The following is a 21,963-nucleotide window of genomic DNA, read 5'->3' as shown; positions in this document are numbered from 1 at the left end:
GAGATACTCGCAACTGTTCGAGTCGATTGCAAAGTACTTGGTCGCTGATGGATTGATTGATCGACTCACAATTTGTCCGCGGACGCGGACTCCAGAATTTGTTGGCAAAGGAGGAAGTGGAGGAGAGGAGTGAGGGTTGAATATGGAAGAAAAGAAGAGGAAGTGGAGGGGGGAAGGGATATTATATACTCGACTCGGCGGTCGCGGTCGCGCGCGGAGGATTCGAGTGACGGTGAGCTTTTCGAAGTGACGGCCCCGACTTTTCAAGTGAAATGTCGCCTCGGACTCGGTGACGGTATCAAATAGCTAGTGCGCGTCGGTAATGGATTGAAGGAAAGCGCGTCAATACGAATTCGGAAGGAAGACGCGCCGAGTGAATTGAGAAGGAAGGCGCATCAGAAGTCCGCAATCGCGAACAAGCTATCAATAATGATAGTAGTAGACGAATCTGTTGTGTGTACTGGTGGGTGTATATAGACTTACCTGGTGCCAGGGTCAGGGTCAGGCTCAGGATCAGGCTCAGGCTCAGGGAAGTAGCTGCGGCGAGGTTCATGATACGTCTCTCGAAACGAGGTATCCCCCCTGTTCAAAGCTGATAAATGTTCGCGGCCGCGAACAATTGTTGATCGATCCATGCTTGCTGCACTGTGGAAGTTGTATCCGCATGTTGGCATATGTGCCGGTGCCAGTGGGTTTGGCCAGCATGGGTCTCGTTGGTGTGGGAGTCACCAAACTATGGGTTTTCGTGTGTGGTCTTGGCGTGCTAGCGGCTGGCGTCGTTCAGGGAGCACTGTTGGTTGGTGTAGGGTAGCAGGGCGGGTGTGCCTTGTGCTTGTTGCTCTTGTCGGTTTGAACGTTTTGACCTCCCGTGGTCTGTTGGTCTCTGTGTTATTGGGACTCGGTGTTGAACCTGTTTCCTTTAGCAAATATGTTGCGATCAGGACGGAGGGTACATGTGGCGTCTTCTTACCTTGTCTGTATGTGTGTCCTGACGTGCTGGTACACTTGGGCTTCTTCGGCTTGAGCTAGTGGTGTCGTCTTCGACGCAGCCTGATGCTGATACTTACCTGTGGAGTCCGCTAACCTAAGGCAATACCACTCCGACGACGTGTGTCCACACACGCTGGTTTGAATGCCTACAGAGATGGTTGCTGTGGAGTTTTGAGGAATGTACAGCGTGAGGAGTGGTTGCGAAGACTCTGTTGGATGAGTGATTACACGTAGTCGGAACGTGCAAATTTCGACTGCCTTTCAGTTGACATCCATGATGTGTGCGCGTGGATGATTTACCGAAATCAGAGCGGACGTTACATGGAATCGGTGGAATTTCGGCTCCATGCCATGCCATGCCACTACTTCTAGCTAACACAACATTCCATGTCAAGTATCTAGTGGAATAATTCCAATGCCAACGTCGTCGTCGTCATCACTGCGTCCCTGTCCTTCTAAGGGATCACCCTGTCCATCCACATAGTCCCCTTGTTCTTCTTGTTCGTCCTGTTCCTCCTTTGCGGTCTCCTCTCCTTCCTCTATAGGTAGATCAACCCTCTCGAAGCAGAGGTTCTTCTGCCAGTTCTTAAGGCACTCGATATAGCCAAGATTGGTAGCAGAGAGGCTTGCTCGGTCCTACGATAGCGTCCTTCTATAGCCACTAAATACCCTCTCTAACTCTGCAGACATTGGATTGATTGAGAGGATATTGATAGCCATCTAAGCGAGGTTCGGATAGTTAAGTTGCTGCGTTAGTTTAAGCCACCACTGTATAGCGTCATCAACAAGGACAAAGGGCTCTTAATGAAGTGGACGAACTCCTCGCCTATATGAACTGAGCTTATATGCCTTAAAGAAGCTTGCCATTAAGCAAGCTTATTTAGCTCCTCCTCTTTTGATGATAATGATGCTTGCACAGCCTTGATCTAGTTCTTATACTTATTGTTCCATAGAGCACGTACAGCAGTAATGGCTGGTGTTCGCTATGATTAAGGCCACTACGTAGTGATATAGGCCTCGCGGTAAATTAGATGGAGGAGGAGCGCGGCGGCATAAGCAGGGGTGTAGCTGTTAATAGCTTGCCATTTATCGAGTGCAAATCGGCTAGTGTGTATAGCAGCGGCAAGGACTAGATTAGAAGCAGCGTACTTAGTTGTAGACTTCTCGTAATGCTTGCGTAGGAAGTCCATTGAAACTAGTACTTGGTCAAGTGTAGCATTATCACCTTCACACAACTTCGTCACCTTCTATAGTGGTTCCATGAACTTAACAAGCTCTTCAAGAAACTGCTAATGACGCCGCTGGAGGATGGTTTGCTCCATATGGTCGTGAGCATGCTGAATAGTACGTATGGCTAATCGAGATTGAAGCCCTCGCTTGATCATGGATGGCTAGCTGTTCCACCTTATGGTATTATTGAGCATAGCAGATACACTAGCAGCTGCCTTAAACTCACGACGACGGCGAGCTGACTTCATGATCCACTTAAAGAACTGGCGGAGGTAGTCGATAGCTTCGTGATCAGCAAGGCCAGTATCTTCACTCAGCATTGAGACCGCTTCTAAGGGATCTTGACTTTGGGCAAGCACGGCAGTAACAGCTTCCTTTGAACTTGCTGATATGAGTGCTTGACTAGCAAGGTTGACCTGATGGCCAAAACAACGAGTTCGATGCTGTATAGGGTCCCGATCGATAGATAGGCGCTCGCTGGATAGAGTAGCAAGGTGGCTCATCATAGTGTCGTTACAGGTAGCATTGTCAGAAGTTATGTATCCAACTTTCTGCTTAATGCCATAATTAACGATAGTATCGAAGAAGAGAGGAGCACGCTCAGCACCAGCATGGCCAGACGGTAGCTTATAGAGAGCAAGTAGTGCCTTACTTAGCTTGCCATCTGACGCAATGAATCGAGCTGTAATACTAAGCAGCTCATGGCTACCATAGTTAGCTGTCCAAGCATCGCAGGTAAAGTGGATTAATGACCGAGAGGTTGTAAGTAGAGCCTTAAGCTGCTCTTGATAGAAATCATGCTCCTTCTTAACGTGTTTTGCAACAGTATAATGAGTCTTAATAAGGAGCCTTAACGCGCTAGGAAGCACCTCGTCGAGTAGAGCATGAAGCTTATCATTGCTAGCAATACGGAAGGGAATATTGCTTGAGGTGATCAAGTCAATAAGACGTCTGTTCAAGCGAGCTTTGTCGATATCGGCAACAGTACGAGACGTCTGAGAGGGTGTTGCTCTTGCTAGAATCCTTGGAAGTGCACCAGTTGCCTCCCTCCAGCCATGTCTATTCGTCAAGTGCGATCTGACGTTGTCGTAGTTGGTAGTAGAGTAGTTCCGAGGACAGTCTCTATTGCCATAGAAGCAGTACCAGATCTTCTTCTTGCGCTCACGATCGCGCTCACCATGACGGCGAGCTCTGGCATGAGACCAGAGCTCTTCAGGGTCGCCACGGGTAGAGGCAGCCCTTCGAGAAGGTTGTATTGGTGTCGCGTCAGATTCATCAATGATGTTGCTCGAGGTAGATGGTGTTAATCGCTGTCGCTTTGAAGGAGGAAGCAACGGTTGATCGACATCAGAGGCGCCAGCGTCAGACTCAAGGTTGCCGCCATTGACAAAGGTACTGTGTGTGCGATCCACTGAGCCTAGATCTGGAAGGAAGGCCCCCTTCTTTTGGAGTGTTGGAGGCGAATTTGGAGAGAGTGCTCTGTGTAGAAGCGCGTAGCGACTGGCCTTGAGGAGTTTGAGAGTTCAACTGGCTTTATAGCTGTGTATTAGCAGGTGAATACATGATATGAGGGCCGAGTTGAGTATATTATAATGTGCTGACCAAGATAGGAAAACAGCTAGGAGCTTAGCTCTAATGTTTAGCAAGAAGTAGTTGAAAGAGTGGTAGTTAGAGTGTTGAATATATGAAGAGGGAGCGATTGATACGCGTCGAAAAGCGCGCGTGAGAAACCGCGTGGCTGAAGCCTCGAGCAGCCAATCGGAGCTCCAAATCTAATCTCCGAGATAAGATCCAGCCAACCAGAGACCTCAGAAGTGCCACCGATCGAGATACGCGTAATAGTAAGATTTCCTAAAGAATCCGCTATGCCTGAGCGCTGCACGCGCCAATCTCGAGCTTGCTACCACTTAACCATTGTCATTAGCTATATCGATAAGTAGAATAGTGGAATATTCTACTAGAACTGACGATTCTATTCCATGCCAATAGAGTGGAACATTCTACTGAAAATCAGTGGCATATGCCAACATTCCACTTATTCCATGCCATTTAACATCGGCTCTGCTTCGCATACCGAGGTTTATGTTGTATAGGTGACCCTGACTTTATCTCAAGTCGACATGTGTGCTGTCGTTTTCTGCGAAACGACCTTATGCTTAAGCTAGGCTAACATTCGGTTGTTAAGATCTCTTAATGAATAAGCTAGGGCCTCAATAAGCATTGTTGTGTCTATTATTGTGGCTAACGCACATTTCTAATCGTGAAGTCTAGAGAGCGATGATGTTTTGCGTTCGAAGCGTTCAGGTGCTTTCGCTCTGACTATCGTGTTCTAAGTCTCTTACGCTTCACACCTGTTGAAACATTGATTCCTCTAAATCCGTCTTCGTCGTTCATCCGATCGTCACTTTCATCTCCTAAGTTTTGATCTTCCAGCCATTTTGGATATGCATAGACTCCCCGTTTGTTCGAGAGAGAGCAATCTATGGTCACAATATCAAATTGATCTTCTAGTTGGCAGATGAATTTGTGCCAGTATCGACTGTTTTGCAGGTATCTTTCAATCAGTTCTGGCTGTAATCGAGCTGGAAAGCCGGTCTCAAGTGCATAGGCTCTTGAACGAGTTCTTAAATTGTGACCGGTCTGGAAGGCAAATAACGTCATGCATCCATCTTCCTGGTGAGAGCTGTCCGGATCAAAGAACTGTACAAGGTGAGGGAGGTGCTTCTTGCTTATGCTGACCACAGTGGCTGCGATAGTTGTGGAAATTCATAGGGAATGGTGAGTGTTCGCAAGCAGACACGAGGCTCTCTGAACAGTTTTCGGACAGGAAGTGAGATGGTCTACAATCGTATCGTGGGAAGAGGAAAGGGCTTGTACTTGCTTTGTCGTCGTACCCATCCAACTGGCGGCGGAGAAACTCGCAAAATGGCCGGACGTACGCGAGATAGACAAAGATGCTCTTTTGCGCTGATGAGCAAGAATTCCACACGATATAGATTGAGTTATCGTGATTGGTTGTGGCCTTGTTGTCTGGAAAGATGAGTATGATCTGCCCGTTGTATACAAACACGTTGCGCTTATTGCCGATAGTATTGACCCACTGCATCCTGCCGACCTCTGAGCCTCGACCAGGCATGCCACTTGTGAGATGTATCGTAGCCAGAATTGACTTGATCAGTCGCTTCTGGCCGCGAAGATATGCATACGCCTTCTGGCGTCCACCTCCTGCCATAGAGAATCCCCAGGCCTTTGAGAAAGCCACTTAGGTGAGTGATCGGAAGCTAGACCTCAACCCATTTCTCGGCTCTGTTAAGAAAGAATAACCAGGCTTGTCGTTACACATGCTGTCGTGCAAAGTCGAGAGATCATAGGGTATCGTTACCCGAAACAGCATATCTCGACTTGTTGTGCTGTACATTCAACCACGTTAGAGATCATCTGCCGGAAGTGCCCCATAGTAAGATCGGCACCACAAGCGTGTAGAGTACAGCCATCGAGGGACCATCGAACAGTGGCGGAAGGTCCTTCACGCTTTGCTATAGCACGGCCATGCTGTAATCGCTCAATCAAGTAACCGATAGGGGACATGCTGTCGCGTTGCAAGTGAAGTGGACGCACGTCAGAACAAAGTCTCTGACCGTAGTCAGAGTACGAATATCTTGCTGGGATCTGAACCTTTGTCAATAGGTACGGTCGGAGTGGCAATGCGTACTCCAACAAGAGCAGACGCCCTACCCATATAAGTGCCGAGAGATTTGTCGTGTAGTTGTAAGGCTTTCGAAATGCAAGCGTGCACGGGTCGATGCCTAGCACGCCTGAGAAGTTCGCAACAGGCGTCCGCTCAAGATTGCCGTCGTTCGATCTGTCGGTCCAGAAAGTAAGAAACAACTCAAAAAGCGACTCTAGCAGGCAAGCTATAGTATCCTCAGAACCTGTCAGCTTACGCTCGGTCGACGTGAACTGTACGTTATGAGCGAGACACCAGACTCTATCCATCGCAGAGCTCTGCGTAGATGTAAGGTATAGAGATGACAGCTCTCCAGGTTGTTCGTAAAGACGCTTCTCGAGAGCACGAACGCGATACACATAGCTGATGAAACGGCACCAAGACTGCTTGTAGCGACTTTCCGCGGCGGACTGAGGGATCTTAAAGTCGTAGGGTTGATAAGCGTGAGACCAGCTCTTGAGCCAGCACCGTAAGGTACGAGGTGTTGCTTCCGAAGTGCGCTTGCAACGATCTAGCACATGATGAGTGGCCACGCAAATGACAGCTAGTTGGTGTTCCTCTGCCGATTCACTAACGCAATCAAGACCTCACCAGGTGCCGAGAGGGAGCGATTCAGCAGGAAGGGTCATCTTTGGCATTCTAGAAACGTTCACGATTAAGCGACGCGGCGTGCTAGCGAACCAATCTTGCCAATTGCAGCCGCGTAGCCAATCGCCTCTGATCTTGTGTTCCAGTTCGTTGTCAAGACCGGTAGCCTCTTCGTCGTACTCTTCCGCGAGCCGACGTTCCTCTTCGGCTTCCATAACGGCCAGATCGTGAGCAAGCTGATCTTCGATATCCTGCGCTGTCGCTGCTGTTGCTACACGGCTATCCTCGTCTATGTGTGACTGAAGCTCTGGCACAACTGTAGCGTCTACTTTCCAGTAACCAGAGTCCTTGCTACGGCGATCGGTCCAGCGCTGTAGGGAACAAGATTGAGTAGACGAGGTATAGATCGAGCCACAGCGTGCTCCGTGTTGTTTGTTAACGTGTTTGTGCAAGCTAGGGTAGTATGTTGTCTTGTATATCGGGCAGAGTGGGCAAAAGGACCCTTGCACAGGGATGACGAGACATTCTAACGGTGACACTCCATCGGGACGAGGTCTAAGCTCATCTAGAGTCTGAGGCATAGTGAAGGACCGCAGTCGCTGTGCTACAGCGCGTCTAATGGAGAAATGACAGCCTCCATGTCTAGAGTATAGGTGACGGTCAACTTCGTCAAAGCAGACGGCGACTCGACAGGTCGTGCAAACAGCGACCTCAAGCTCGGGAAAGTATCGGATAACATCCAGGAGCTCTAGCCTACTCGTTATTGCCTTCTCTAAGACCTTGAGATGCTTCGAGGTATCGAGACAGCTCTGCGAGCAATCGGAAGAAGATATGTGGGAGGGACTACTCCGGGAAGGAAGCCTGAACGTAAGATACATCCTATGGTATCGCGAGAGAAGTGAAGAGTAATTTTTGACGGTAGATTTCGCTAAAACGAAACGACAAGAGAGGGTACATGAACTTGTACAGGATGTGATCGGGAAACAGTTAGACACATGGAAGAAATGATATTTCATACTTACCTATACTGCGATAGCCGACGCGTGTCTAGGTCCTAGACGCGTCGAGTTCGAGCAGCTTTCCTTATCACTCTATGCAGGATACATAGCCGCCCGTGGCAGGGCAACTGATGGGTCCGATGTTTCGACTATATTGACTATAGCCCTGAAGTCATGGACATGTCGCGGGGTGGAGAAGAACGGCTAGTCCTGATTAGGCATTTATTTGGTGGCACCACAAAGGCCCGTGCGAGACGCCCGATTGGGACGAGGTTCCAGTCAAAGCAGGGACACCTCATGTATTAGGCGACTTTCCCTAAACTTACGATATCCCAGCGATACGTTCAGAGGAACAGCGCACCTACGAAGAACATGGAGCTACGGGTTACACGTAAAGGCCTCCAGGCGAATCTCGACGCACACTTCAAGGCAGTGCAATACTCACTACCAGAAAACCCGCGGAAGGTTGGACAACATACGTGGAAGCTAGATGGGGCTCTCCCAGGGCCACATGTGGCGAATCTATACAATGCCCTTACAGCCCAGGAAGCCTTTATACTTGCACAGTGCCGCACGGGCCAATCGCACCTAAAGAGCTGCCTGTTCCGCAAGCAACTGTCAGAGACAGCGGAATGCATATGTGGAACGGGGAGAGAGACAATCTCCCACGTACTATATGAATGCCCTCTTCTTCGGACAGAACGACAAGCCGCGATGGAGGCGGTAGGGGAGAGGTGGAGAGATCAATCTTACATCCTAGGGGGTCGAAACCCCTGGGTTAATCCACAGACTGGGCAACCAGTGGATGGGCCGCGAGAGAAATGGAAGGCGAACATCCTGGTTGTGAAGACGGTGCTAAGCTTCCTATACAAGACCGGGAGATTCCACAACCCAGCGAGGGTAAATTCGTAGAGGGGATGCTAGAATGGAACAAGGGCGAGATGGGACACGGTAGGAAGAATATAGGAGCCGGCTTATAGGTCCTCCGGACCAGATAGCCTGATCAATTGAATAAATAGATAAATAAATATGCAAGGTCAGGAGTAGAAAAGCGGCTCGAGCTCCCATAAAATACAGCTACTAAGAAACGTACCACCAGTAGTAAAGTGTTGATTCCCACTAGTAGTTGCAATCGCACCTTGTTTTCACTTCGTATCAGCACAGCCAGAATTCCATAAGGCATGACAGTACTTACAAGTCTGGGATATGGTCACGACATCGTTCAGGCAAGTCTGGTAGGCGTTCTTATCAGTCTTGAAGTTCAGTGTTGCACAGTTGGTGCCACCTTTCCACGACACTCGATAGGTGATCGGGTCATCCTGCGCATCAGGCGGTGTGTACACATAGCTATCATGAGATCCGGGTGTTGAAGGGCTGAGTATGAGCCCATCAGACTTTGCCTGCGCGCAAAAGAGTTGCGCTCCATGCTCTGCATCTCCCTGCGTAGATTCGCGAGCATCCTTGTCGCGATTGCAACTCACAACGCCAGCACTCTGTGTGATAATGATTGGGCCCAACGAAGTCTTGGAAGGCTGATTGCTCAGAGAGGTCACCGCACTAGTGCTGATTGACGACTTTGCAGAGCTCGATGCAGATGCGGGGGATGCCGATCTCCGGGAAGAAGACGTACTTGATGTTGAAAGCGAACTTTTGATGACTGATGTTGATGGTGCTTTAGTTGTTGAAGCAGTGGAAGAGGCTTTGAAGCTTGATGTAGGCGATTGAGTTTTGATTGTTTGTCGACTCGAGGCAGGCGAAGTAGCGCTGGACAACGTGCGTATGCTAGAGGAGCTTGCCATGACACCGTACACAACTTGACCACCATATCCTCCATCACCAAGAATCGGTGCAAGTTGTGAGCCATCCGTCCAGAATGGAGTGTATGAGGGTAAAACAGGACAGCTGAGTGTGGTGTATGTACTGTCATCCGTGCCTTCTGTCTTACACCCAACGATGTTCCTGCAGGTCGTGGAACACGTTTGTGTAACAGTGGTAGAAGCTCCGGTCGTTACGACGCAGTGTGTACTACAAGAGGAATACGTCGAGGTCGTACATGTTGCGTCAGGCCCGCCACCCCCCTGTCCTGAAGGAGCATCAGGATCGTTCGAATCCCACCAATTGAGATCTGGCGGACCAGGACATGACAGCCAACAAGGATGGCAAATATTAAGGGTATTGTCGCAGTGATGACCGCATCCTAGAGCATGAGTACAGATCGGACTGGGAGGTCCTCTAGTGTGCGTGATTACTGGGAACCGCGGGTCGTGAGAAGTCCGCGACTGAAACGAGGTCATGGTGGCTGATCCTGAAGTTTTCTGGAGGATCGAGGAGGATTTCGAGAATGAAGAGCCTGGAATCGAAGACGTGTCTGGAGGCAGCGTGTTTCCCGGCCAAGGGGGTGGGTAGAACGTGCGTGTGTTTGGAGGATGCGTTGTGCCACTGATGGTATTGCGATCTGTGATGTTGAACGGAGATGGCACGATACTCGGTGTCAAATAGAAGATGGTCTGATTATTGGTGACGATCACATCATAGACAGGTATGACAGATGCTGTGACAGCGGGTATGGTGATGACCGTTGTCTGCAAGATGTCGACATAGCTTGTCGTGCCTGCCGAAGACGTGAGCCATCCGACCTCCAAGGACGTCGTCAACAGAGGGAAGTTGAAAGTGGTCGGACTCGCTAGTGTCAGAGGTGGCATGACATAGGTGCAAGGTGGAATGCAGTGTACTGTCACAGAGGCAGTAGGCATACTGTATATAGTCGGATCAATGGTGACATAGCCTGAGCCCTCACCAACGTCTTGACCGACATCTTCGCCACCTGTGGACAATGCGAGCCACGCTGCGATCTCACTAGTATACCCATCCTTGGTGGTCGAGTTAAAAAACACTGGGTCGAGTCCACCACGCGGAGACAAGACTTGTATATTGCCCCTAGCACTTGTCAGCGACAACTTGTCAGTCTAGCTGAGCGTTGCGGATAATACTTTGTGAAAATGTTATAGATCCACAGCCCGGATGCAAAATTGGTTTCTATCATGGACAACTAACAGTTGTCCTGGAGAGCGCACCCAAGTTGATTGTTTTGGAAGAACGAATAGAAACCGGCTGAGTAGATGAAGATGTCCTTCGATTCGACCACTCGTAAAGCCCAAGCAGTTCGGCACGAGTCGTCTGCACAATTGTCGAAGGTAGGATCTGACAAGAACTGTCCAATTTTGTACGGTGACAAGGCATTTGGACCGGGCTGGTAGTATGGTGTCTCCGTCTGCATGTGTCCGAGGTAGATGGTAGAAGCATTGGTGAGCTGGTATTGATAGAGCTGAGAGTGTTCACTCGCGGTGCCATACAGCCAAGTAGGACCTTGTGACTCGATCAGAACACCACGACCTGTGTATACCGAGATGTCTGTGAACACGTTGAACGGAATGCCTTCTTGAGTCTCGGAAGCAGCAGCGTTTTGGGCATTGTCAAGGTCGTGATCGGCCGTCTAAACCCAAACGTTCTCGAAGTAGCCGGATGACCTGCTGGTTATGTGAAACAAGAGGGATGCTGCCATGCATGAAGTCTTGACGGAGCCACTCCCTGTAGGGCAGTCCGAAAGCTGAAGATTGGATCCGGCAGCACCACCTACACGGAAGTGACTGTCCCACATCGCGGCTAAAAAATGTCAGCATGAGCTCTTCAACACAGCTCTGAGACAGTGACAAGACACTTACCACTGCCTTGGCTACTCTCGTGTACGTTCCACTCCATCAGTATACAGCCAGCGGTAGGCCCCTTGACAGTGAAGAGCATGTCGGATATCTCGATGACTCCAGAGTCCCCTGTACTACCTACCTGTACCATGACCTTCGGGTTGCTGGCGTCCTGGAAGTACGAGCCTGTACCCATGATCTGACTCCATCCTGAGCCTATGATCTTGCTGCCAACGGGAATCTTGACAGTACCTTGTACCAAGTACACGCCAGCAGGGAAGAATATCACAGAGCCAACATTACCAGAAAGAAGGCTGTTGATCGCATTGGTTTGATCGCCAGTACCGTCGTTGGAGATCCCGCGAGATGTGGCAACGATCGGACTCGCGCCGACATACTGTGGCTTGGAGCGAGTGAAGTAAGCGCCACCTCCATCCAACAGCGCAGCTGGCTTATTGGGAGCGGGATTGACAAAACCAGATGCCTTGCGGCCTGTAGCACCAGGAAGGGTCTGGAACCCACTTGCCTGCGGCATCTAGCGTCAGTGGCGTCGAAGAAGGAAATAAATCTTTTGCCAATGGACGAACCCATGAGTTGAAGTATAATGGACCTGAGGAACCTGCAAGAACCGTAGCTCCACCAGATACTAGCACGACGGATTGTGAGTTCTCGACGAGCAGATTGTCTAAGACAATATTAGGCTGTTGATCACCCTTGGATCCTAGAGTGATCGCATAGGGAACGCCATTGAAGTGAGAGTCGACGACGGATATCGAGCCAGTGCCTTGATTCGTGACACCCGAGTAAGCTGTGCAGTCTATCGCAACGTAGCACGACAACACATATATGTTCTTCCACACAAAGCCCCAGTTCCATTGCTGTTTAATGGCGGTCAGACAAGAAGTGAACTGGAGGTTGTTCGCGGTGAATTGTTGACTACCTGCCAAGAAGCCAATGTTACTGCGAAGAGTATCGCGTAAGCAGAGTGACGCTTGGCTTCGACGACTTCCATACTTACCCTCCAGTGAATGTCAAGTCAGACACGAAGCCTCCGCTCCCGTTCTCCATGTATATTCCAACAGCTGTAGCACTTTGTGAGCCGGAAGACACGGCCATCTTGAAGTCGCAGTAGGTGATGCTGGTCGCCTGACCGACTTGCCAGTGCACGCCAGCAGGAACATAAAGTTGGTCGTTATCGGTATTCGTCCAGTTCTGAGCAGTCATATCGAACACAAAATTCCTGATCTGCCTGTAAAAGTTACTTTGATTGACTGCGAAACAAGGGGAATTAGCTTATGCAGGGGCATAGATCTGAAGAGACTTACTGTACCACTCCGCTCCGTTACCGCCGGGAATGTAGAAATCCGAATCTATCAACGCAATGCCAGTAAAGTTCTGCGATCCCTTGATCACTGGTTTCGACGTCGGATCGCCCACAAACTGCGTGTAGTAGTACTGGATGATTGGCGAGCTGATCAGGTAAGTCCCTGGGGGAAAGTAGACAAGTGCACCCATGGTCGTTGTGGAACCACAGTCTTTCCCGCAGCGTAGCGTCGATGACCCGGCACCATATGTTGCAGCTGCACGATTGATGGCTGCAGTATCATCAGTCACACCGTCGCCCATTGCCCCAAAGTCTTTGACGTTGCGGAAAAATTGGTAGCCAGATGGTGCAAAAGGCATTTAGCCAAAGCTCCCGACGCTGGCAAGCCAGTAGCCTCCACTTGAGCGGGACTCGAGCGAGACGTTCGCACTATGTATGTCATGTAGCATGGTCTCGTTGAGTGGTGAAAGTACTGGGCCGGCCAAGGAACCTTTGTCAGGTGCAGAGCCGAAGTAAACATTCACATTGTCTTTCATGTAAGCCGGAGGATCCTGATTTCTGGTCAGCGAGAATTCTTGCTAGAAGATGACTGGCTCAGCAGACATGAGGCTGTCCTAGGGGCAGAGGGAGCGCGGATCCCACAGGGCCTCGAGGTATCGAAAAAGTTGATTGAGCCATGGAGACGCTGAATGCAGTAAAATATACAGCTACTCGCCAAAGGTGTGCTTCGGCAAACATTGCTGCAAAACTTTGTTCAGGATAGAGCGTAAGTGCTGAAGCAGAAGTCGTCGAAAGCGAGATGCGTTCACTTGTTTCTCAAGGGAGGAAAGAACCGCGCATCTTTATCAGTAAGTCTAAATAGCCGTGATGATAGAGTGTGGGCCATTTTACGGCGTTATTGACCAATCGCTAAAGCAAGGGGGTCCGATCCAAAAACGACCATAGCACGGACTTTCGTCCACTGAGGCTGCAACTTCTAGGGGGACTTATGATTGGATGTTTGAACCGATGATTAGCGACGCCAAAGTGGCCTTTACAGTAGAGCCGATTGGCTTGGTCCAGGTGAACCCAGACACGAACCTGTCTCCACTCATTGGAAGCGACAACCGTCGCGCCTGACGATCAAACTAGCACGTCGCTCAGCCACTAGGGTATCACCTATGAAATTATAGCTGTTTAACGGCATGAGGCTTGCATTGCCGGTGCTTCCGGGGAACCAGCTTCGCCGGTTACGCTAGCCGAGATGTCCAAAGCCTACAGCAGCCTGCTATCCCTCGCTGTATGTCCTGGACTGCTGGTAGATTGCGCCAGATTTGGATGACAATCAGCCAACACTAATCAGTCCCGCGGCTTGCTGAAGACTGTTAGTCCGCAGTCGTCGAAGTCTGCTGCTAGATCTATTACAATAGGACGATCCGGCTGGAAAATTGATGGTAGCGTCCGCTTGGCTCAAACTTCTGCATCATTCTCTCAAGCTGTGCCAACATGTTCTACTACGGTTCTTATCAGCCTGACAAAGTTCAGCATGCACCGCTATTGTGAACTGGTACTAGCCGGAATCATCTAACACCAGCCGTTGCCGATTGGCGTCAGCTGTCAGTAGCTGGCATCGACTGTCGTCAAGTGTCTTGAGAGAGCGGGCACTGATAGGCCAGTGGAAAACCGGAAGTGGCGTAGTCCGGTCCTTCGACAAATTACGTAGTTGTGGTCCAATTTCGGCTGAGTTCCACTCCTGCATATTCAACACACTTGGTCAAACTTCATGTTTGGAGTACAGGGATATATAAGGAGAAGCAGTTCTCAAGTTCTGCTTCGAACCTTTTTGGTCTTAGATCATTTGCTCCACTAAATCTCTTACGACATCCTGCATCCGTCTGGGTCCACAGTGGTTGTGATACCATAATCTTTCTAGTCGGCGTCCTTCGACCCTGAAGTTTCACACGCGAGGATGAGTTTTTCGTTGTTAAGATGTCTCATCGCATCTGTTGCCTTATGGTCCATCGCCTGGGCCAATTTTGGATCATCCGGCATAGCGTACGTGGAACCACTCTCTACATGAGCTCATTAGTCATTAATCAGGTTAATAGTTCACGATCTGAGCACCACCGTCGACAAGAGATTGTTGATGGTGACGGAGAGGTTATATACGACTGCCTACCATCATGCGAACTGGGAAGATGTGGTGTAGCTACGTGCGGCACAAGGAGACGTGACCTAGACCTTATCAGATCTTGGAATCCAGATGTCAGACAGATCAACGCTACTGGAGGACTGAGCAGAAGAGAATGGAAGATTGGTAAAGGAGATTCCATAGTGACGTGCCTGCCGCCTTGCTAACACTTTGTCTACTAGGCTCCAATACTGGCAATCAGTTGATCACCCAACATTCCGGTTGGACGATCGATCAAGTAAACTCATACGTTTTCAATCAAGTAATACATAACTGGGACAATCAATATGGTGTTCTTAGAGGTCTGTTCAGCGGGCATGGTACGTACAAGCAGGACAGACTGTATCCTGGGTGGCAATGATCCCGAGTTCCTTTGTCTAGTGCTGATTCTGGAAACGCAGATGAAAGTGCTGTGAGTGCCGAAGACACTTTTGGATCTAGCGCGTTCCAACTCGGGTCCAATGTACTTCTGGCCCTTTCCTACCAACGAGAATCGGAGCTAATACGTCACAGGGACTCCATGGATGCCAGGTAGTGACCGTTGTCTCGAAACGTGCTGTATGGATGGTAAGTAGATTAGGGAAGATCATTACGGTGTGATACATTTAATAACATTAATACGTTAGGCTCACTTTTGGGAGTCATATACCAATGGCAAACCTAATCGAGTTGAAATTTCTCCTCGTTCTGGGATTACTGCTTTCGATGAGCGGATGATATATTTCTTGACTGGGCGATCAGTAAGTGCAGATCAGTTTCACTAAGGAAGTGACCAACAGTTGTCAGGTCGATCTGGCTACAGCAGACAAAGGCAAATATGACCAGGCCTATCCAGACTATGCGCCCACAAAGAACCACCCTTACTTGACACCGACTGGAGATCCTCTTGATAAGACAAATTTTAATCAGCCTGGAGATGAAACAAAAGTATTCATTATGACACCCCTTTCTGATACATCGACTCTGAAGAAACCATTTCTTAAGTACCAAAGACGGCTCGAGAGGGTTGAACAGGCTTTGATATCATATCTTGGACCAGACATCACCGTCGTCTTTGTGCCGTACAAGCGAATTGAGGATCTAGCTGAGCAGGACACTGATCAGCGAGGATTGGCCCTGTTCCAATACGATCCTAACGCGGATGGACATGGATTGAGACAGTGGCGACTTTTTTACGAAAATCGCGTCGTTGTTGGAAATGTGTCCTAGATACGGTTACTGATTGCCAGACTTACCTGCCATCTTCGTGTATGACATATACATCTGCTCACCTGTTGAGACTGAGGATGATCTTGATCTGTTTTCTGCTTGCCAGTCAGCAATGCCGTTGGAGGCAGGAATTGGAGAGTCACCCGTTTTGCTCTGATGGCATTTCCGCGGGGTCGTTCAGTCATTTCTGCGACTGCTTTCGAATTTCCTGCCCTCGATAGACCTCCGAATATATATCCTGCGGCACGATTAGTTTTCTAGCGTAAACTCCGGTACATGTCTCCTTTTACTCCTCGTTACAACCATCCCCCCTTCCTGATTGATCTGACGTCATCAGCCAAGGCTAGTTCACGTGACTAGACACCTAGGTCATATATTCTCGAGTCGTGCGTCCCACCTGAATTCCTTTTCTGACAATTCTCCCTCTCCTTCTAGCGTTTCGAAGCACTCTTCTCTCTACTTACCCATCGGAGCAATGCTGGACCTGCCGATCGAGATCTTGCAAAACATTGGTGATTTCCTAGACACATCCAGTCTACTCAGCTTTTCAAGCGTGAACCGACAATGTCGACTGGCGTTGTCTGCGCTCCTGTACCGTGACATCGAAATCAGATTTTCCTCGCCAGAAACCCTAGTCTGTGACATTCAGCGCTGCCAAGGAATTCTGGCATCTTCCATAAGCTTCCATCACGTTCAACATCTGCGTGTTGTCGCGGCAGAAATGGAGCCCCTCTCTTATCCGATTGACGATTGTGGTGATCGACCGCTCTACACCTGGAAATTTTGCGGTATAGATGGCTGTAAAACAAGACAGGTGATTGACAACCATGATTGGCAACTTCTGAGTCATTTGATGAAAAGCTTTCCGGCTCTACAAAGGCTTACCTGGGGGTGTCTTGAGCGGATTCCCTCTTGCATTTTGGATATCATCGAGCACAAAGTGCCTAGATGCTGGCTTGATGTTGAAAACTTTCATCTCAGCAGTCTAATCCAGCCATCGAGCGGCGCATTTACCATCGACAGCAGCGATCTTGAAGTTGCGACTGCCCAATGTCTTCGGAGTCTTGTGATGCGATGCGACTCCTCAGATTCATCTGAGTACATCAATCATAACCCACAAGCCATCCTGGATATGGTCTCTGGAGCAGCACCGAATTTGCGAACAGTTCGTCTGCTCTGGCCCCCAGGTGCTAGCACACCGGCCTTCAACCAGTCCGTCATATTGTCAGCAAGAGATCGAGTCTTGGGTGTATCAACTCGAAAACGTCGATCAATGGGCCGTTTGGAGAACTTGGAACTAGTAGAAGGTGGATCGGGCCATGCACTCATGTCTTGGAACACCAAAACCGACTTCAACCTGCTACAGACTCTGAAAGTACACTACCCTCTTGTTACATCGGACTTCAGGTCGCTCAGAGATTGTTGTCGATTCCAATCTTTGCATACGCTAGCTATCAATCTTGGCGTCGAAGACGGAGAAAATGATCCCGAGTCTGATTTAGCAGACGCTGTGGAGGGTTTTCTTTTCTCAATCCCTCCGCTTCGAAGCGTGAAGTTGACTGGAGATTACAGCCAAGTCATTGTGTCATCCGTGCTAGATCACTGCAATCTTTCTCTACAGCATCTTCTTCTGGGACCACTTCATGGAATAGGCACAGGTGTCCCTGCAACTATATCCTTTATCCATAGCATGATTCATAGATGTCCGAATTTAGAGGAACTCGCAATTCCTCTAATGCGGTGTCAAGGAGATGCTAGTGAAGTGGCAGTGTATCGAAGTCTGGCACGACTTCCTGCTCTTCGGAAGTTGCATCTCTCCGTCTATTGCAAGGAGCCTTTCCTTTGGGATCAGCATCGACGGAACCGACTGGCTCTCGACACTCGGATACATGACAGTGAGCCAGGTCTGGAAGATCAATTTCGTCGTGCGGTTGTCGACCTAGCAGTCGATCAAGTGCTTGCGGCACACATCTTTGAGATCATAACTCATGCAAAATCCCAAAGATCAGCACCCTTAGAAAGTCTGGAGATACGTACGAAAGCGCTCAGTATCCTAGGAGGATTCAGCTCGACATCCAAATGGGCGCAGTGGCTACAATACATCAGTCGTTCCTGGACTTGTACCGCGAAGATTCGAGACGATATGCGTGGTCAGTGCCACATCGTTGAATATGATGATGAAGAAAGGCTTGACAGGCAGGATATAGACGAGCTTGGGGAGGTAGATGAGATCCTCAGGACTCGTTCCGGTGGTTTGCTCTCCAAAATCTGGCCAGGGGTCGATAGTAGGAATTGGAGGACGCGATGGCATAGCTTTCCGCTAAGTATCTAATTAGCCTAGTGACTAGTAGGTCTTAACCCAGCTAGTTATCGACTAATCTTTACAGAAATATGGCCCGATAGTCTATATAGGCTATTCTAAACACTACTCCTTACTACCCTATAGTACATAGCTATAGAGCCGTAATACTTATTATATAATTAAGTTAATTATTTATTAATATATATTTACTTAAGTACTTATTTATAGGGTTAAAGTTCTTACTATTACTTCTAGTAAACTAAAATTCTTAATATAATAAGAGAGTTTAAAGATCTATATACTCTTAATAGAATTAATTTAGTTTCTTATTAACCTATAATTAAAAAGTTAATTAGAATTTTTCTTATCTTTCTTTTATCTAGTATAATATACTTACTAGTTATATAGTAGCTTAGTAATTATTATAGTAAGACTTAAGATATATTGTTTTTTTTTAGTAAGCTTCTTATATAGTATACTTAAAATAGTACTTTCTAAGGCTACTTAACCTCTTATAGCTTAATATAGATAAACTAAATATTTAATATATTCTATAGCTATATTATTAAAAAGAGTATTTTACTAACTATAGGTTTAGATTTTCTTTACCTTAATTATTCTAAAATAGTACTATTTAAAAGTATACTACGCCTTATAAGGATTAAATTAAGTATAGTTATAAGGTAAGTATATTTAAGTTTAGAAATAAGTAGTAATAGAGATAGTTAAGTCCTTAAAGATAACTAGTTAAGTATCAGACTATATCTTTAGTAAAGATACTATTAGATAAAACGCTTTAGCTATAACCTACCTATATTTACTAAGATAAAGTAAGACTCTATATAATGTCCTTATGCTCACTCGATGGATCTCGCACGTCACAGTACGCGCACATTGTATGCCCTGTGGCCAGATCCTGACGAACAGGCGAGATTGGACAGCAGATGAAGCGCTTCAGAGGTGAATGCACAGACGTCTCGTGCCGTGTGCAATTATATTTTGTTGCAAAATCCTCTGTGCAAAATGTGCAGTGGGAAATCCTTCGGTCCCCGGGGAGCTTAAGCAGGGCAGCGGCGGCTTCGTATCCGTGCATAGAAGAGGATCGTGGACTGACATTGTTTCTGACAACGTTACTCTGACAGTGGTCTAGAGCGGTAGCGATGTTGCTGATGTCCTTGCCTGCTTTTTTCCTGCTTCTGCTATGTGTCTGCCGCCGACGTCGCGCGTTCGCGAACCATGTATCCAGTTGACGGACCGTCAAATTCGTCTCGCGCTGGAGTCTGGTCTTCTCAGAGTTGGTGGGGTAGGGACGCTCGCGATGCCCCTACATCCACTCTTCCAGAACACAAATCGCAGCAATCGGCAGGCGGTGGTGGTGATTTGTACGATCGGGTAATCTAGTCGCAGTAGGTGGTAATGGCTCCATGACAGGCTGAATCGGGTTGACTGAGTCGCATCGCTCGGTGTTCGGTGGATGTGGTCATTCTCAAGCTTGATCGGAAGCGCATGCACAAGCAGACACGAATGTTGATGGCGGCATTTTGAGGGTCAATATCGATGTTCAATACTGTATCAAATTGGTTTGTCTACGTGTTGTTCAGCCGCCTGAGGGCCTCGACCAGTTATAAACTGCGGCCCTGGGCGGCTTGTGCCATTTGCCGAGGTCCACCCGTTGATGGCACGGCTTTGACTCTAATCAACCCCTCTGCGCTCTTCTCTTCTTCTCCGAATTATGCAAAACAATCATCGATCAAAGTAGTCGCAACCTCGAATCCGCGTCTGAACTCAATGCGCCGAACCGGCTCGGCGTCCAATTCGTCGAGATACGCCTCGAACCCGTCTCTCTCGCTGCGATATTCCACCGAGCCTCTTTGCCGTTTGACGACTCAAAGGCACGAACGGACACTTCCCCTCGACGATGCGCGTATGTAGCAAGCACATCGCGAAGGACATGCCGAGCAAGACTCCCTCGTTTTGACCTGGTTGATAGGAGAGCTTCAGCATGATAGACGAGTCCTTACACTTGCTACGCGCCAACACGTCATACAGGCACGCCTGTCTAGCCCACCCGGCACGATCTGCCAATTCGTGTCCTACAGTGACCAAGTCGACCATGTCAAGTTCACACTCCTCGGCGTCATACACATCTGGAGAACCGCCCGGGGCGGACACAAACCCGTGCTGTGCGCGTTGTATGCCGACAACAGCTGCCATACCAGGTCTGCATGTTTTTGTCTGTAAAAAATTTCGTTATCAGACACTGTGAGGCACGCTTGTTTGTTGTAAGAACGATGAGACTACTCTCTCCTGTTCGCTTGTTCCATTCAAGGACTGACCGGGTCAGACCTGAGCATCAAGTGGTGAGCTCTCATCATGGCTGCCTGTATTTTCATCCAAGAATCGCTTGACTATTATAAGCACCCCACGGCCGCAAGCTCGATGGGCCGCACGAGGTTACCGATGCATCAATGTCAAGAAAGGGATTCAGCTTATGAATGTTTGCAAAGTTTAAGTATCGAGTGGACCAGTGCACCCTGACGTGGGTTGGTGGTAACATGGGTGAGTTGTGTGACAATTGTTTCATGACTTTTCGCTAATTGGTGTGTATATTACTCTGGGAACGTAGCTACCAGGATGACCCTGTCTCAAGAACTGAATGCAACTTAGCTCAATATGACTTGGCAGTAAATCGCATCAGATGCTCTGAACGTTTGCTTGACTTCATTGTTGTTGTCGCGAAAGGAGACTGTAGATATATGCCATGAGGTGTCATTTGGCTAGCAAGTGTCAGATAACTACAATAACACATGGTGCGCTGACCAGCGTTGTGCTATTTCCGGGCTGCAGCAGAACTGATCGCGTCCGGAGTCCACAGCAAGACCCAAGACAAAGTGGAATATCGTGATTCCGTTGACGTTTGCGTCGTAGCAAAACCCACAACTTCTCGCCAAGGTCGTGGGTCGAGAGAGCAAGAACACTCCTTCGAAGTGATGCGAAGCCAATTTCGCTCGGCTCCTCGGTCCCACCTATTAGAGTGCTTAGACTTACTCCATCCCTACTTGAGAAGCGCAGATCACGTAGCATGGCATTGCGCCTAGCGCACGTGCCCTAACGATCAACAGTCAGCTAGACTTACATCCTCGGACCCCGGCAGAACCTTTCACGGCGATGTCCTTCGGCCGTAGTGGTCACAGGCGTTCACGCCGTACTTGACATATCGCGAAGTCTATATTTAGGGTTGAGCCAGGCTCCCGTGGACTAGGCCCGTTATCAGCGTCAAGCATTTCGGTCGACGGCGCACGCTCCACTTGGCATATCGCGAAGTCTATATCTAGGTTGGCGCCGGGCTGTCACTGTCTTGGCCCGAGCCCAAATCTGCCGACGCGGCGTCAAGCATTTCGGCCGACCGCCCACGCCCTACGTGACATGTCACGAAGTCTATCTTAAGATCCGCTCTAGGGTAACGCCGTCTTAGCCCAAAATAAGCATCTATCTGTAGTGTTACGCATTTCGGCTGGCGGCGTATGTCCTATCAAAATTGGTTCCAATGCCTTGTGTCCTGCCCCTGTTTCGGCCGTATAGTCACCAGGCGTGATCCAAGCTATGGAGATTAGGTGAAAGAGAGACGAGCACAAGGCACACCTCGGGTCCTCGAGATTTTGCTTCCAACTTCACGCCACTCTGCTCGAGGCTAGTCTCGCTTTCTGATTGAAGACTGTCCAGC

At 48.8% G+C, this 21,963-nt stretch overlaps 6 protein-coding genes across 6 annotated transcripts; 2 read left to right on the top strand and 4 right to left on the bottom strand.

The window, feature by feature from the left end:
- Positions 1-1,988: 1,988 nt before the first annotated feature.
- On the bottom strand, positions 1,989-2,237 carry M436DRAFT_58975 (uncharacterized protein; the record flags this gene model as incomplete). Its single annotated transcript, XM_013566921.1, has 1 exon — positions 1,989-2,237. A coding segment is annotated over one exon (249 nt), but the record flags the coding sequence as incomplete, so codon positions are not given.
- Positions 2,238-5,131: 2,894 nt separating this feature from the next.
- On the bottom strand, positions 5,132-5,434 carry M436DRAFT_8985 (uncharacterized protein; the record flags this gene model as incomplete). The annotated part of the gene is made up of 1 exon (XM_013566912.1): positions 5,132-5,434. A coding segment is annotated over one exon (303 nt), but the record flags the coding sequence as incomplete, so codon positions are not given.
- Positions 5,435-10,582: 5,148 nt separating this feature from the next.
- On the bottom strand, positions 10,583-12,917 carry M436DRAFT_77084 (pectin lyase-like protein; the record flags this gene model as incomplete). Its single annotated transcript, XM_013566931.1, has 6 exons — positions 10,583-10,978; positions 11,033-11,196; positions 11,256-11,760; positions 11,822-12,194; positions 12,253-12,505; positions 12,560-12,917. 6 exons carry the CDS (start codon positions 12,915-12,917, stop codon positions 10,583-10,585), a joined length of 2,049 nt encoding a protein of 682 aa, XP_013422385.1.
- An 884-nt stretch (positions 12,918-13,801) lies between these two features.
- Positions 13,802-15,937, top strand: M436DRAFT_86613 (uncharacterized protein; the record flags this gene model as incomplete). The annotated part of the gene is made up of 7 exons (XM_013566930.1): positions 13,802-13,837; positions 14,812-14,854; positions 14,911-15,048; positions 15,130-15,191; positions 15,242-15,295; positions 15,355-15,468; positions 15,515-15,937. 7 exons carry the CDS (start codon positions 13,802-13,804, stop codon positions 15,935-15,937), a joined length of 870 nt encoding a protein of 289 aa, XP_013422384.1.
- A 475-nt stretch (positions 15,938-16,412) lies between these two features.
- M436DRAFT_68360 (uncharacterized protein) lies at positions 16,413-18,269 on the top strand (the record flags this gene model as incomplete). The annotated part of the gene is made up of 1 exon (XM_013566929.1): positions 16,413-18,269. One exon carries the CDS (start codon positions 16,413-16,415, stop codon positions 18,267-18,269), a length of 1,857 nt encoding a protein of 618 aa, XP_013422383.1.
- A 1,367-nt stretch (positions 18,270-19,636) lies between these two features.
- Positions 19,637-20,614, bottom strand: M436DRAFT_68359 (uncharacterized protein; the record flags this gene model as incomplete). The annotated part of the gene is made up of 3 exons (XM_013566928.1): positions 19,637-19,806; positions 20,039-20,474; positions 20,576-20,614. The coding sequence occupies 3 exons, from the start codon at positions 20,612-20,614 to the stop codon at positions 19,637-19,639; spliced, it is 645 nt and encodes a 214-aa protein (XP_013422382.1).
- Between the last annotated feature and the right edge of the window lie 1,349 nt (positions 20,615-21,963).

Source organism: Aureobasidium namibiae (assembly GCF_000721765.1).
Source record: "Aureobasidium namibiae CBS 147.97 unplaced genomic scaffold scaffold_34, whole genome shotgun sequence".
Lineage (NCBI taxonomy): Eukaryota > Fungi > Ascomycota > Dothideomycetes > Dothideales > Saccotheciaceae > Aureobasidium > Aureobasidium namibiae.
The sequence above is the reverse complement of the archived record's forward strand: the minus strand, read 5'-3'. Positions and strand labels throughout refer to the sequence as shown.